This window comes from Crassostrea angulata, chromosome 9, assembly GCF_025612915.1.
Source record: "Crassostrea angulata isolate pt1a10 chromosome 9, ASM2561291v2, whole genome shotgun sequence".
NCBI classification, from domain to species: domain Eukaryota; kingdom Metazoa; phylum Mollusca; class Bivalvia; order Ostreida; family Ostreidae; genus Magallana; species Magallana angulata.
This window is the reverse complement of record NC_069119.1, coordinates 9,502,544-9,518,201: the sequence shown is the minus strand read 5'-3', so window position 1 is coordinate 9,518,201 and position 15,658 is coordinate 9,502,544. Positions and strand designations below refer to the sequence as shown.

Genomic DNA, 15,658 nt, shown 5'->3' with positions numbered 1-15,658 from the left:
ACCAAAAAATACCTACCCATCCACAAAGGCGTGAGACTTTGTTTACATCTAAGTCAAGCAGGTGCTTGAAAACCATGCCTGGAGCCAAATCACCCCACTCTGTATGAAACAAAATTAAAAATATTTCTTGGCCTCTTCAATTTTTTTTAAGCATATCATCTGAAGCAAAATACTTGAATTTACACCTCATAAAAAATTGGGCATCCACCTTTTAGGAAAAACCCTCAAATCAAAGGGAAAAACTGGGTTCTATATTCTGTCCGCCATGTTTTGACGTGAACCTTCAGAGAAATAGTGTTGTGATACCTGATAGTATTTCACTGACATGGCTGAGGCAAAATAATTACCGAATTTTCCTTTAAATTCGGGGCGTTTCCGCACGCGACAGGAGCTGATTTTTTTATAAGATGAAAAACAATGTGTAAGAGGTCTAACTATTTCAGTTTCGTAATAATGCGAGGTCATTTGAATTTGTGATTTGTGTTGTTTCCGGAGGGGGGGGGTAAAGGCCCGGGCTTGATTTTCAAACATATGTGTAACTTGGAGGTAAACAAAGTCTCCCGCCTTGCTGGATGCACTTGTGTATTTTGCTAGAAAATTGTAAATGAAGCGTTGTTTAAAAATATGTCAAGAGGATTTTTTTCCCAGAAGTTCGTTTTGAATTTGTAATCTGTATGTCAAGTCGTGCAATTTTGGTAAGAATATATAGTAACATTTAATACTGTAGTGATCTCCGCGGGCTCCCTGGTCAAGGACGGATGTGTCCCGGTGCACGGTGAGGGCTATTGTGAACTCTTGATGATGAACCCATGTTTTATGTGTATTTGTATGTTGTCTGCTTGGCAATAAATACTATAATATGTACGAATTTAGTTACACAAAATATTTTTATTCTGATATTATTTGATATACGACTATTGGTACAGAAATTTAAATTAATGATACCTATCTTAAAGAAAATGCCAGCTCGAGGCCTTTGTGGGCGTTCCAGCCTTTGATATGTATAGTGAAGACGCTAAATTTTAGAAATCGTGACCCTCGGACCAAAACTGGAGCCCCAGGCGGGGTTCAAAGTTTAAAATAGAACTACATAGGAAAAATGTTTAAACAATTTCTTCTCAAGAACTACTGCACCAAAAATGCCAATATTTACACAAAAGGTTGTATATATAGTGAGTGAATATTCTAAATTGTATAAATCGTGACCCCCTGAGAAAAAGTGGGGCCCCAGTAGGGGTTTAAATTTTAACATATACAGGAAAATATTTTAAAATCTTCTTCTCAAGAACTATAATGCAACAGTTTGGGAGATTACTATGCATACATGTACATCCTTAAATAATGTAGATTCTAATTTGTAAAAAAAAACGTGACTCGCGGACAAATAATGGGGCACCAAGAGGGGATCAAAATTTTAACATTTTAAAAAATATTAAGAAAACTTTTAACAATGTTCTTCTCAAAAACTACAATTTTAAAGTTTGTGGAATTACTATGCATGCATCCCTGGCTTATGTAGACTCTTAATTGGTAAAATCATGACAGATACTGGGGCTCCAAGAGGGGGTCAAAGTTTATTATAGAAATATAAAGGTAACATGTTAAAAAATCTTCTTCTCAAGAATTACAATACTTCACAATTTTTGAGATTACTTGCATGCATACAACCTTGGATAATGTAGGTTTGATAGTTTTAAAATAGTGACCCCTGGACTAATACAGGGGACCCAAGCTGGGTTAAAAGTTAAATGTAGAAGTATATATGGGAAATATTTTAAAATCTTCTTCTTAAGAACTACAATGCTTCAATTTGTCAGATAACTACGTAAGCATTCTCAAATAGTGTAGATTCGAAATTATAAAAGCCGTGACCCTCGATCTAATACTGGGCCCCAAGAGGTGTTCAAAGTTTAGCATAGAAATATAGAGGGAAAATGTTGAAAAATCTTTTTCTAGGGAACTATAATGCTTCAGCTTGTGAGATTACTATACAAGCATCCTTAAATAATGTAGATTCCAAATAAATAAAGCTTTGGCACTGGACTAATACTGGGGCCCCAAGAGGGGTTCAAAGTTTAACATAGAAAAATATATTGAAAATGTTTTTATAAGTTTTTCTCGAGAACTATAATGCTACAGTTTGTGAGATTACTATGCAAGGATCCTCAAATTGTGTAAACTCAAATGTAGTGGAACCAAGAGTTATCTTTCTTGATGTTGTTCTGTACAGTCTGAGAGTTATTCCTCTTGATGTAGAAGTCTTCTACGTTCATTTTTTCAGGCTGTGTACGTGCGGTCCCGCCGTAGTGCTACACATTTTCATTCCTATGTTACTATTTATGTTGTTAAAGCCAACTATAAACCTCAGACCAATACTGGGGCCCCATAAAGGGGTTCAATGTTTAAAATAGAAAAAAGCATACGCTACAAAGTAGAATGTCACAAGAAACTGTTGTTCAGGTGAGCGATGTGGCCCATGGGCCTCTTGTTTTTATCAGTGGTTCAGTGTAAAACTGTGCAGCAGAATCTAAGTTTCATTGATTGCATCGCCTATCCTGGACAGTCTTGTGACTTCAAGTGTAAAGCCGGATTTCAGCTTGCTACAAATACCACTGTTTTATGTGGCCCTGCTGGGCAATGGATACCATCACTTGACATACTCTGTGAAGGTAATTTTCACAGTATTTTAAACTTTTCATAAACTATATATACAACATGAACTCAAGCATCTTGTTGATGCATGTCACAATAATAACAAAAAAATAATCGAAACACTGTAAGAAAATTCATATTAGGAAAATTACAAAAGCAAACATGGACCTCTACAGTATTTAAGATAGCATCAGGTGCCATGGAAGAGTGAACATCCCTTGCTGATCATGACCGGTCATACCGTCGTGTTATCGGTCAGCAAGAAATCCGTTGACAATTGGGTGATTAAAAATGGACTAACAATAAGTATAAAAACGTCAGACAGCATTCGACCTAGCGGAAGATTGTATAAACTTTGCTGATAAAGTCGTTGTATCGATCGTAAAACATACGAAATGAGGACATCAATCGAATCTCTTGATCATCGTATCAATTTAAAATACATGTACATTTATAAAATAAACAACATGACCTATTATACAACCTCATAGAATGCTGTACAATTATGTTTGTTTTACATAGAGATATTTAAATAATCAAACAGCATTTGTTTTTCTATCTTCTATAAAATAAAGGTAAAAAAACCCACACTATTTACATATGTACAAAGACTTTATTGATAAAGTATATTATCAAACTAAAAAATTCTTTTTAAGGATAATGCAAAAATTCTGTATTAATCTCTTAAGTAGAAATTTCTTTTACAATATATGCCTTTAAAATTCATTACTTTGAATATACATTTTTTTTGAAAAGCAATGAAATGATAAGAGTTTACCTTAACTATGCATCTTTTACAATATTACACGCTCGTCTGCAGTTAATAATTCTATTGTTTTCTAACAGAGGAAAGAAAAACGGAAATAACGTACATGTATCTATACGCCGGAGCATCCACATTAGGTGCCTTTGTTGTTATCATGGGAATAATTGGAATGGTCTGCTTGGTCAAGAAACAAAACAGCTCTCGGTATGACTTGAAAAGAATCAAAGTACTGAAGTACTGACGGGAGTTGATTTTATTGATTATTATTTATTTTAGTATCAACGATATTATGCATGGCAAGTGGTGTTTACACATGTATGTATTTGAATTACGCACATTTTTTATAATATGAATACTCGGACTTTTCCGAAAAGAATTTCGAAAACCCATATGAATCATGCCGTGAAATATTTAAAGATACTATAAATTCCATCAAGGTACGTATCAGTAACCGAAATATTTTTGAAAAATTGTATAGATCCAAACAATATTGGACTCTAGTTTCGTTCAACCAGACGTTCGGCTGTCTCCGTTAATCTCCGACACGCAAGAGAGATTGTCTGCTTGTCGAAAATTTACGGAAACCACCGATCGTCTTGTTGAACGAGACTTTAGTAATCTCTAGCATAGGAATACATACCACTACAAAAAAATATCTAAATTGTTCCTACATTTTAAAATCTGACTATTTTCATGGTATTTATAAATAAGTTTCCTCGAAAAAACAGTGCTTCAGAATTCATTACAGCGAATTTATCGATTATTTTCAAGAACTAAGTCTTGTCAGCGATGATGATTTGTGCTTAGGTCCAAACACTGTATTACTTTCGGTTTGCCAGAGTACTTGCATTGGAGAGTTGATTAAAATCGACTTCCAAAAAATTAACCTTTATTTTTTTCGTTTTTCCCTCGGCGTATTTATATAAAATGTCAAATTACTTGATATATTGTTCGTTTTCTTAAAGTACAAATACTTGTAAATGCTCCACATTAATGATGTTTTAAAACACCAAAGCAACAAATTAACCACCAAAACAAATTAACATATAAAACTACAAAATCTGCCGTTTACGAGCAAAAATTATGAAAAAAAAATCAACTTCAGCTTAAACAATACTGCAACCAGTAATCATTTTTTGCCAATCTCTTTAAGTAGTTATTAGAACATATTACTTTTTCCACTTAAAAATCTATACACTGTATATAAGGAACTTGTCTGCAGCACATTTATTCAAAAATGGAATACTATGTGCTTAAATAAAATCTTTAAATATAGCTGCAAGGATTTAAGAATGTTTATGTTAAGTGAGGTTATTAATTCGTGATTTTGTTTCGTAATTCATTTTTAGCATGAGTTTTTTTTTAATCCACAAAACAGATCTTTTTAAAATTGTCTTTAAGATTCTACTACCCTTCTAGGCCCACCCCCAGGAAATTTATTAATATCGATAAAAATTTATTATACATCCTGCAACAGAACAATGCATTTATGCTTGCATCATTAATTGTTTAAATGATATGAAACTAAAGTATCCACTACCTTTGTAAAAAAAAAATTAAATCGGTTTTCGTTAGAAAGTTTGCACGTTTCAGTGTTTGTTACCTACCTTCAAAAGTGTGAAATTGAAACTAATTAATTTTCTTGATTTTTTGATTTTCAGAGATTTATATGACGGAACATCAAACACACTAAATAACCAATACTTACGTGTGACATTTGAAAGGGAATATTCAAGAACTGAGAACCACTATCATTCAATCATGTCTGTGTACAATGTGGCGCATTATGATGAAGATCAGTCCATGGCAAACCCTTACATTACCCCAATCGCTTAGAATATGTGCATTCAAACAAAATATGAGTTAGGGAATGTAAACATATATTGTAAACATATATTGTGCATTTTTATGTTTCTGGGCAACATTGACTATATAAGGTCCCTTTTACAAAAACTCTCGGGGCTAATATAATCAATGATGCCCTCCAGTCGATATTTGTATAACATCAAATAATACACATGTAATGATTATTAAAATTTTCATTTTATATTAATAAGTAACAGTGGAGCAAAAGCAATTTGTTTTTTTTATTTGTATCATGAATGTGAATTGATACTTGAACAATTATTGAACAACAATAGGTTTTTAGTACTACGCCGCTTCTTTTTTTTTCAAATGAACTATAATAGACCCCCTCCCCCCCCCCCCCCCCAAAAAAAAAAAATCAAACAAACAAACAAAATATCAAAGGGAATATTTCACGACTTTTTTCCTCTAGAAAACAATTTTTAACCAAGTTTTCACATATGCCGATTTGGAACGTTAATTGCTCAAGCAATACTATTAGAATGCTTGCTTTATTTTGACATTACAGTTACCTCTTCGTAAGGATTTAACTCTTGGATATATTTCAATACACCACATAATAGTTTCAAATATAATCATAGATCAACATTCATTAGTTCATTACTTTTCTTAAACATTACTTTCAGAAACTTGCCCCAAAGCCCCCCTTTAAATACATCAAATGAAACGCTTTCTACGTTTGAGACTTGTGGATATACTGGTCCTGAAAAACATTACCATACTGTCAATCATGTCTATGATACAATGCATAATTGGTATAACGCACCCACCAGTAACCCTTAACTTGTTTTATTTGAATAAATTTATGATCATGATGATAAAAAAAGTTGGATGGAAAAATACATAAGTCCCATTTTACATCAATTAAACAATGTAACAGATTTCTTTGTATTTGAAAGCTGACAAAAGACAATGGGCAGAAATATAAAAAGAAGTGACGAGTGACCTTTTAACAAATAAATGTTTTAAATTTTCATTTAAAACAATTCTATTCCTATTTATTCTAAGAAAAGAAAATTGGAACTTTTTCATTGTAAACACTTTTCCATAAAGTTTATATTAAGACTTTTTATATATTTTGATGCTGTAATATAGAGCGACACTTTGTATAAGAAGAACATATTTTTGTCTCTGTTTAGTTGTTAATAGATATGCCTCTAATGAAATTGTTTTGTTTGTTTAAGCATCAACTCAATGTTTTCTGAACATGGAAAAAAATTGAAACAATAATGTGGAATGTTGAAGTTTGTGAAGTCATATTTCTAAATGGTTGGCATTTGAATCAAAACGAAAATCATAAACTTACTTTACATTTATGTTTGTACAAAGAAAAAAAAAGACTTACATATTAGGAGACCATTTTATATATTTTTTTTATGATAGTCCTTTTTACATAATGTTTTATTTACGATTTTTCAATACCGGTATCGTTGAATTGAAAAAAAAAATATTGGAGGGTCTTTGTCACGTTTTCAAAATCACTTAGAATTATTTTTTTGCACATTGACGTAAAATCAATTAAAGGACTATGTGCGGTATGGTCAAATATCTGCCCCCGATTTCAACCAATTTCTTAATTGTATCGTATAAAAATAAAATTTTCACAAATCATTGTATAGAGGATTCCTATAACGTTGATGTTGATTTTAGTCATCATTGCTCATTCGCTGTTTATCTATGACGTCACTTAAATGACCCAATTCCCGCAAATATGCAAACAAATGAAAATATTCTCATTTTTGCTCTATATTTTGCATTCGGAAGTATAGAGCGCAGGTCTGCTCAAGTGCGATTTTAACATATGTTTTTATTCAGATAGTTATACACATTATACTAAAAAATGGTACTTGAGCAAGCCTGCGCTCGATGTTTCCTAGTCGAAAAACCATCGGAAAACACCCATATTTTGCCACAAATCATCAATTTATCAAAATAATGCAATCTTCATGACGTCATTTCTACATTATGACGTCACTGTGGTGATAACCTTTTACACATTTATTTCCAACATGATTTTAACTATCTTTCACCTTATTTTAAAAGCTCTTTCTAAAACTTTGATTTTGGGGGCAAAAAATGCATAAAACCGCACTTAGTCCTTTGAAGCCGATTCAACACTAATATTTAGCATAATCGTTTGATTTTTACAATGTACATATTTTGAAAGCAATTGCTGCGTGCCATCATATGTGACGTCATAGGTATCAATCGCTCAAGCATGTACGATTAGTAATGAATGAACATGATTTCATATGTATTTATAAATAATAAATTAAAGTTTTTGACACTTTTGGTCGTTTTTTATGCACAATGTATAAAAATAAATGTTAAGAATAATAATTTTCACTTACATTTCGAAGTTATTACCGATAATTGAACTAAAAGTAAAAATGTTAGTTTACAAGTTTGACTAGCCGTTCAGTCATTTTAAATGCCGTATGTTATGAATTCTCAGTACCTTTCCGCAATGTCATAATTTGAATTCTTTGATTAATAGATATCTGTATCATTGATATGAATTAACATGAATAGATAAAACAAATTCAGACTTAATGAGCTCGTTGCATTTATCGCACATTTCTTGAATGTAAGATACTTACTAATATGCACCAATGTGTGTGACAAAAAAAAGTCATTTTAAAAATCATAAATGTTTTGTTTCGATGGTAAATATCGTCATTAATTGCATCATGGACGCCTGAAACAATATTTTTAAACTTCATGCCTTGACTGCAAATGTGGTTTATACCTAAAAATTCCTATTTGATCTTAAGGGTAAATTCATTTTAATGAAAGAGCCATTGTAACAGAAACAAGCGTCATTTTGATTTTTGCTTTTAATGTTGCAGTTTCATATTTTCAAGGTCCGTGACATCATAATAAAACTTGCCATGTTAACGTGTGTGTACCTTTTGTATTTCACAGTGCCGAAACTTTCAACAAACTTTACAATCAATTAATACGTGGAATGTAAATATAAGTGATTTATGGATACAGAGAGGCGGCACAATCACGTGGCTGTGCGATTCGCTGCCCCGCCTCCTTGTACTATAAATCCCTTTCAAACGAAAGAATGGACTGTAGTCATACATTTAATAATCATATCATTTTTATAAAGATACATAGAGGATATCTAAAATGTGTGATTTTATATTTGCTTTATCCAACGAGTTCAAATGGTGTATATATTCGCGAGGCTTGTCGAGCGAATATAACTATTTCAACGAGTTGGATAAAGCAAATATAAAATCACATAATTATAGATGTTCTATTTATCTCATACAATTTTATCTATATTAAGAAACTTTTGAGACAGTCCCTTAGATGATCCGAATTGATTTTTTTCAAAAATTAAAAACGATGATGCAACGTTGTGTTATGTGGCTATTGTGACCTTTCTCAATACAATATAGTACGTCAATTCTGAGATAAATCTAACTGGTTTAATGTAAAGTTTCACTGAAAAACCTCGAAATAACTTTTAGCTCTGAATAATTTTGCTTAGAGCTTACTCCCTTGATTAAATGTAAATACTCAGCAGAAGACTTGAATAATCAAGTTTGTTGACATACACAAAGTTGGGAATGCTCGTTAATTTGAATTGACTCGAACGAGGAACAGTTGTTGATGTTTTATAAAACAAAAAACTAGCCTTATGATTTGAAATTGAAAATAGTGAATATGGATACCTACTGGTAGTAGAATAAAAGTCTTAAGAAACATTAGTTCGGTAAGTTCTTGTATATAAACACAAGCAGAGCGTTCTGTTTTCATCGCGTCGTCAAAATGAACTCCTTGATAGTTAACATAATTTGCAGTTTTATAAACTACACAAAGCAAATTGAAAGTTGAAAGGGGGCTGAACTTATAAAAAAATCTTGACAAAAAAGCAAATAAAGTAAATACACATTTATTTTATCCCTAACCTTTATCTTAATGGTTCTCAAGAGTTAACATCCCTAATTGATCGTTTCTGATTTGTAGCTGTGTTAAAAGGGACGTAAATGTATTTGGTTACGGTTATGTATAACTTGGCAAAAAAGTGGGGGGAGAGGGCAGGTGGCAAACCCACCCGCCCCATCCCAGCCCCCGGTTGCGACACCTATGCTACGCAGTTGTGTGTTTTCCTTCATATTTGTAATTTAAATCATTGACAAAATCCAATTTCAATTTTTTAGTAGATATAGTTATGTTGAAAGTAAAAGGGGTTTATAGCAAGTCTTCGAAAATATGTCACTAAAGCGTTGAAGCAAGGGACTGTGAAAAAATGTTCGGGTCGGAAGTATTTGATAAAGCATCACCCGTTTGATAAAGCAAAAGGTTTATCACACGGGTAAGATACACCATACGTTTGAGATATAGCCACATAACTGGAATGGTGTGTGCATACAAACTTAGAAACGTGCGTTAGTATACACGTATTGCTGCGGTACGTTGTGACAATATCTTTAAAATATCTTTAAAAAATAATGATTTAATGGTTATATTTACATACTTTTAAATTCTTGGCTTCTCCGCAAATATAATTTATACCTTAAAATATCCTTTGAGCACACTGTGTGTATAACTTACTGACGTTTTAATGCCAAGTATTGTGGTGCCGGGTTTTGCAAATATCTGTTAATTACTCTGTGTAAACAGCGAACATCAAAGATTTCATATACGTAATTTATGTCATAAACTTAAATATTGTTTTTTTTTTTTTTTTTTTTTTTTTTTTTTGGGGGGGGGGGGGGGCAAAATACAATTGTTGAAGTAAAATAAATTAACGTCTCTTCTGACAACCCACTAGAACAATTTTTTCTTTAATTTTTACTTAGATTTTTCTTTTATAGTATTTACTTCTCTTCAACTTCTTGCTTTATCTACATCATAATTGAATGACAGTACAAACTATATATATATTTCTTTGATTTCTTTAACTTCCATCAATTTCCATGCCAAAACTTTGCAATAATTTTAGAAAAAGAATCATTTTTCTTGGGACCAAGTATTAAAAAAAGACATGTGTGCCATGAGTCACAAATAAAGTAAATACACATTTATTTTATCCCTGACCTTTATCTTAATGGTTCTCAGGAGTTAACATCCCTAATTGATCGTTTCTGATTTGTAGCTGTGTTAAAAGTGACGTAAATAAACCTTTGCAACTCCGAAATAAAGTAACGTTTTGAAAGGCTGGTAAGTCAAGTCAATTTAACAACAGAGGCGCAAAATAGCGATTTGCTAGCATAATAAACATAAGAATTTATGAATTTTGAGTTTGATATGTTAAACAACTAGAAAATCGATATAATTATTTATATGAGCGGTAGAATATACTCATGAACTGATGATGTTAAAAAAAAGAAAAAAAAAGAACAAAGACGAAGAAATATCAAAGGATAGCTTAGAAGAAAATGCGTCTTACAAGTTTTAAACATACTTTACCAATGACTTCAACGTTTTGAATTTCAACTAATATCACGTCTTCGGGTGTGTTTAAACTGAAGAGACAAATATATTTTACGCATATATCACAGTTACTAAGAAATGGCTTTGTTTTGCATCAAGCAGCGGACTGCGGTATAAATAAATGATATGTAGGGGTTATTCAGTGATCGGAAATTTTAAAAAATCCCCACAAAAATCAGGGATCCCACTAGTTCGAAAACAAATGGTTTCCTGATGTCAAAACAAAAATAAAGAGACGAATTTGATTGACAAAACAATAACAGTCACTGAGCACTCCTTTTATAATTAACATACATCTCAAAAACTTTGTCAAACTGACACAGTTGTTTATTTTTGAATCCCAATTTGTGACTTAGGAATATGGGAGATTTTAACCATAAAATATTATATTTCAATTATTGTATAGAATAATGCAACCCAATAAAACTTTTATCTTCTTTAAATGAATTAAAAAAAGAACACAATGTTGATTATTTTTTTATGCTGATGCAAGTTGTCAGATAATTAGACAATTCATAATGAAAAGATGAGTTTTGTATTTTTCTATTCTGGTGCTATCACAATCGATCAATTATACTGTAACAATACATTGAAATAAACAACAACGTCCATTAAGGGCGTGACTCTTTTATTTGCCATTGACTTAGGTTAATACATGTTGTATTTGAAATTTATTATATCTTCATGAATCATTTTTTTTTCACTATTGCCACGATCAGTGACATTTTGGAGGAAAAAAATAAAACATACTGGAACAATAAAACGTGCGTTACTGTGTCTATTGATATAAGTAAATATACGTCGACAATGCATACACAAAGTGAAATAATTACGATTTAAGTATGTTGTTTTACTACAGCCTTCGATCAATGGACACAAATTAATAATTCAACCTCGGCACTTTCGGTTTGACTAAGATACAGTATACATGTTTTACTACATTTTGAAGGAATGTTTTACAAAGCGATACTTTTATCCATTCTACTAAACAACAATAAGCCAGGGGTTAATAGCATTTAACTGGTCTAACAAATACTTATACCATCATAATGAAACTAATTGGTTATTTTCCCCCATAAACCAAACATAGCAGTATATCTGAAAATGTCTTCATCTCTTGTCGCTCATATTTTCACTTTTTTTCATTACAATATTTTTATTTACATAAAAAACAGGTAAGTAATGTTATCAACAGATTCATTCAATTTAATGTATACTAGCACAATGACTATGTCAGCATTGTTTTTCAGGTCTTCATTTTTATTAATAAGAACGGATATACTACACTGTGATTTATCGGTAAATATATAAACAGAAAAAAACCTTCTAATAATATATATATAAATATTGGTAATTTTATATATTCAGTTATAAAACAGATCATAGCCCTTTAAAATATTTATTTCTTGCAAGAACTGAATGAACAGAAAAAAAATGAAATGGTATGTTAATCATTTGTAAGTCATATATTAAAACGATTTGATTGTATTTTAACCATGAACAAAAAATGATTGACAGAATTGATGCATTCAAACAATTTTTAATTATGTTCTTGCTACTTATTTTATTGGAATTAAACACAAGTTAACGTTTTTTGAATTATTGAAACTGAAATATTTTTTGATTAAAAAATAGATATTGTTTAGTTAGTAGACTTTCAAAAAAAAGATTCAATTGAAAAAAAAAACTCGTGAACTTTGAATTATATCGTTTTGTTAACAATATGAAAGAAGCGAGAAAAAGATAGTTAAAAGCTGGTTGAAAGTATATTTTTTATATGCAGCCCCAGTAATTTTAACATCTTGTGAAATCATGACGTGTGAATATGAAGTTTATGTCAGCTCACGACACTATTATCTTATAATTTCTTAGGTTTCTCTTTTATCCTGATCAAGAGATCCCATAATTTATGTACATGTATATGCAGTCTTTGCCATTTACTGATCTTGTGACACCTCAGGGAAAGTTTCTGCAACTTCATTAAGGAATTGATCTTGCAAATTCTGCATTCGTTGGTTATATAACTTGCATTACATAGGACCCAAAGCCAGCAGTATCGAAAATTGACTCTAATTCTCCTATACATTCTTTACTGTGGATTGTAGTAAAGTTTGGTTTGTATTAGTTTTTTTTTATGTTCGAGCAATTAGGACACTTAAAAAAACCCTGGGAAAATTAATAATTTAATTGAATAAAATAAAAAGACTAAGTTTTTTTTTTTCTAATTCCTTCTTCAGGAGTGGAACGTTTACTTTGCAGTGGCTTCGAAGTTCGAACAATAAGGACATAAGACTAATACATGTAGTTCTTCAAGAAAAAAAAATGAAAATTGTCATTTACAATGAACATATATTTTATAGAATTAATCTCTGTAACGTCAGGCACGTAGAATGTTTTTTTTTTAAATTGGAGGGAGACGACCACATCCAAATTATCCTATCCCGACGAGCAAAAAAAAAACAACAACAAAAAACCAAAAAACCTCGAATCTCAAAATTATCAAATTCAAAATCTGTTGCGGGGAGGCTACTGCGAGACAGATACGGCGGCGTGGAAGGGTCAGATAAAAAAAATCTTATTTGTTCCGATGAATTAAGATTTGTTCAGACAAATTAGCTATTTGTTCGGAGGAATTAGCTACTTGTTCGGAGGAATTAGTTATTTGTTCAGACAAATAAGTTTTTTGTTTGGATTAATTACAATTTGTTTAGACAAATTAGAATTTGTTCGGACGAATAAGTTAATTGTTTGGACGAATTAGGATTTGTTCAAACGAATACGTTGTTTGTTTGGACGAATTGGGATTTGTTCGGACGAATAAGATATTTGTATTTAGCATTTATTAGAACAGGGCAAACTTGGACTAAAACCGTCGATGCGGATGTGTATTCTTGGATTTGCTTGTTTATATGATTGATGAAAGCTATGTTTGATAACACAATTTTATTTGTAGGTTTTTATTTCTGAAATTCCGCAAAAATGTAACATTGAAAAATCCTATCAAAATTTATTTAGTTATCTAATAATTCTAATACCAAGATTTCATTATGCGTTTTGCCTATATAACAATTAAAAGAATGCATACATATGAGGAAATCGCTAAAATATATTGACATTGTGGAATTTATTAACTTCTGGGTGAGGCGTTTTGTTTTCAAGCCTTTTCTGAGATATATATTAAACATCTGTATATCTTTTAATTTGTTTTTGATAAGCGTTGTACTATGTCACACGCCACAGTGTTCACAATATTATCTACTTGTCAAAGTAGATAAGACTAATTGATTTACCTATCGGTTTACTTTCAGAAGATCACATCACCCAACGTCAGCAAATACAATAAACAACCAGTACATATCTTACGATAGCCAAGGATATTTGTATTTAGGAACTAAGAATCACTATCATTCCATCGTATCTGTGTATAACATAATTCATGATGAAGATCTAGATGACGAGTCTGTGACAAACCCATACCTTACCCCAATATATGAAGCATGAGTGCATTTGAAGAACTGTAGCAGTTACAGGAGGCGAATGGAAGGAATGACAATGACTCATGTTGACGTCGTAGACAAAACATTAATAACTATTTGTAGTTTTACGTTTATACTGAGCAACAGAGGAAAAGAACTATATTGACTCAATTTGTACCCAGAATATAAAATGCTCGTTTCTTAATATATCTTTTTTCTTATCTTTTTTGTTTATTTTGTCTTTAAAACTCTTCGTTTAAAAGAGAAATGTTTTACATTTTAAGACACTTTTTTATAAGCAAAGTATTTATCATGATAATGTTATAAAAAGATCATTACAAATATAAACATTGCACAAATGTCCACTTATATTAAACTTCATTAGAAAAATTATGCATGTCATTATTTTGTTAACTTTAGTATCAAATTTAATTTGTAAAAATTTATATCAGAAGAAGAATTGACCAATTTAGCTCTTATATCCCTACAATAAACACACAGCATTCAAATGTACAACTAAAGAATAAAAGATACATAGTTAAATATCAGTTAACAAACTTTGCATTAAACTTTTTTTTCTATTTATTCATTCATTTATTTATTTATTTATTTATCAGTTAATAATATACATTTTACAAACGTATTCTGATGATTGGAAAAAAATTCCAAATAATTTTAAATAATCTGTGCAGATAGTTTGATTATGTTGATAATTTTATTATTTGTTATCAATAAAAGTGATATATATATATATATATATATATATATATATATATATATATATATATATATATATATATATATTGATATATATATATATATAGCACACTTATTCACCTTTTTGGAGCTCCACCTCCGCCCCGGCCGGGGCTTGAACTCATGACCTCTGGAACTCATTCTCCTAGCAGTGAGCGGCCACCGCACTAACCACTGGGCCATCTATGCAAGACAAAAATCTTGCTTTCAATGACGAAGGGAAACTAGCGCGCTGGTCGCTCACTACACGGTCGTTCGAGATACAGGTGGAATGCAGTTAAACGACAATTTGAGAGGATCGGGACGATAACCATTGCATAGATATATACATATAATAAGCACAAACATTGCAATAACTCTCAAATAGACATATACCTGGCCATAGTGAATTATAAAGATATACATAAAGCACCGAGAAATTCACCTTTATATATATATACATATATAGAAATTCACCCTTATATATATACATATATATATCACATAAGCACATGTGGAAACTATTTAAAACATAATTTGCAATGAAATTAAAACACATGATTGCAATAAAGGTTGTTTATTAATTTTTTTTATGGAACAAATATGTCGGTGGTATATTGAAAATGTAGAATATTATATAAAGACATATACTCTGCGAAGATTAGTTTTAAAATCGAAGAAGATGTCTTCACGAAGAACTACGCTCACT

General features: G+C 31.2%; 1 protein-coding gene across 1 annotated transcript in view; it reads left to right on the top strand.

The window, feature by feature from the left end:
- Positions 1-14,284, top strand: part of LOC128163815 (low-density lipoprotein receptor-related protein 5-like) — a 41,039-nt gene extending 26,755 nt beyond the window's left edge. Inside the window, exons 18-20 of the mRNA XM_052827485.1 lie at positions 2,499-2,669; positions 3,499-3,622; positions 14,047-14,284. Coding sequence (XP_052683445.1) covers positions 2,499-2,669; positions 3,499-3,622; positions 14,047-14,239 — 488 coding nt within the window. The 3' untranslated portion in view covers positions 14,240-14,284. The remainder of the gene's footprint in view (positions 1-2,498; positions 2,670-3,498; positions 3,623-14,046) is intronic.
- Positions 14,285-15,658: the final 1,374 nt, after the last annotated feature.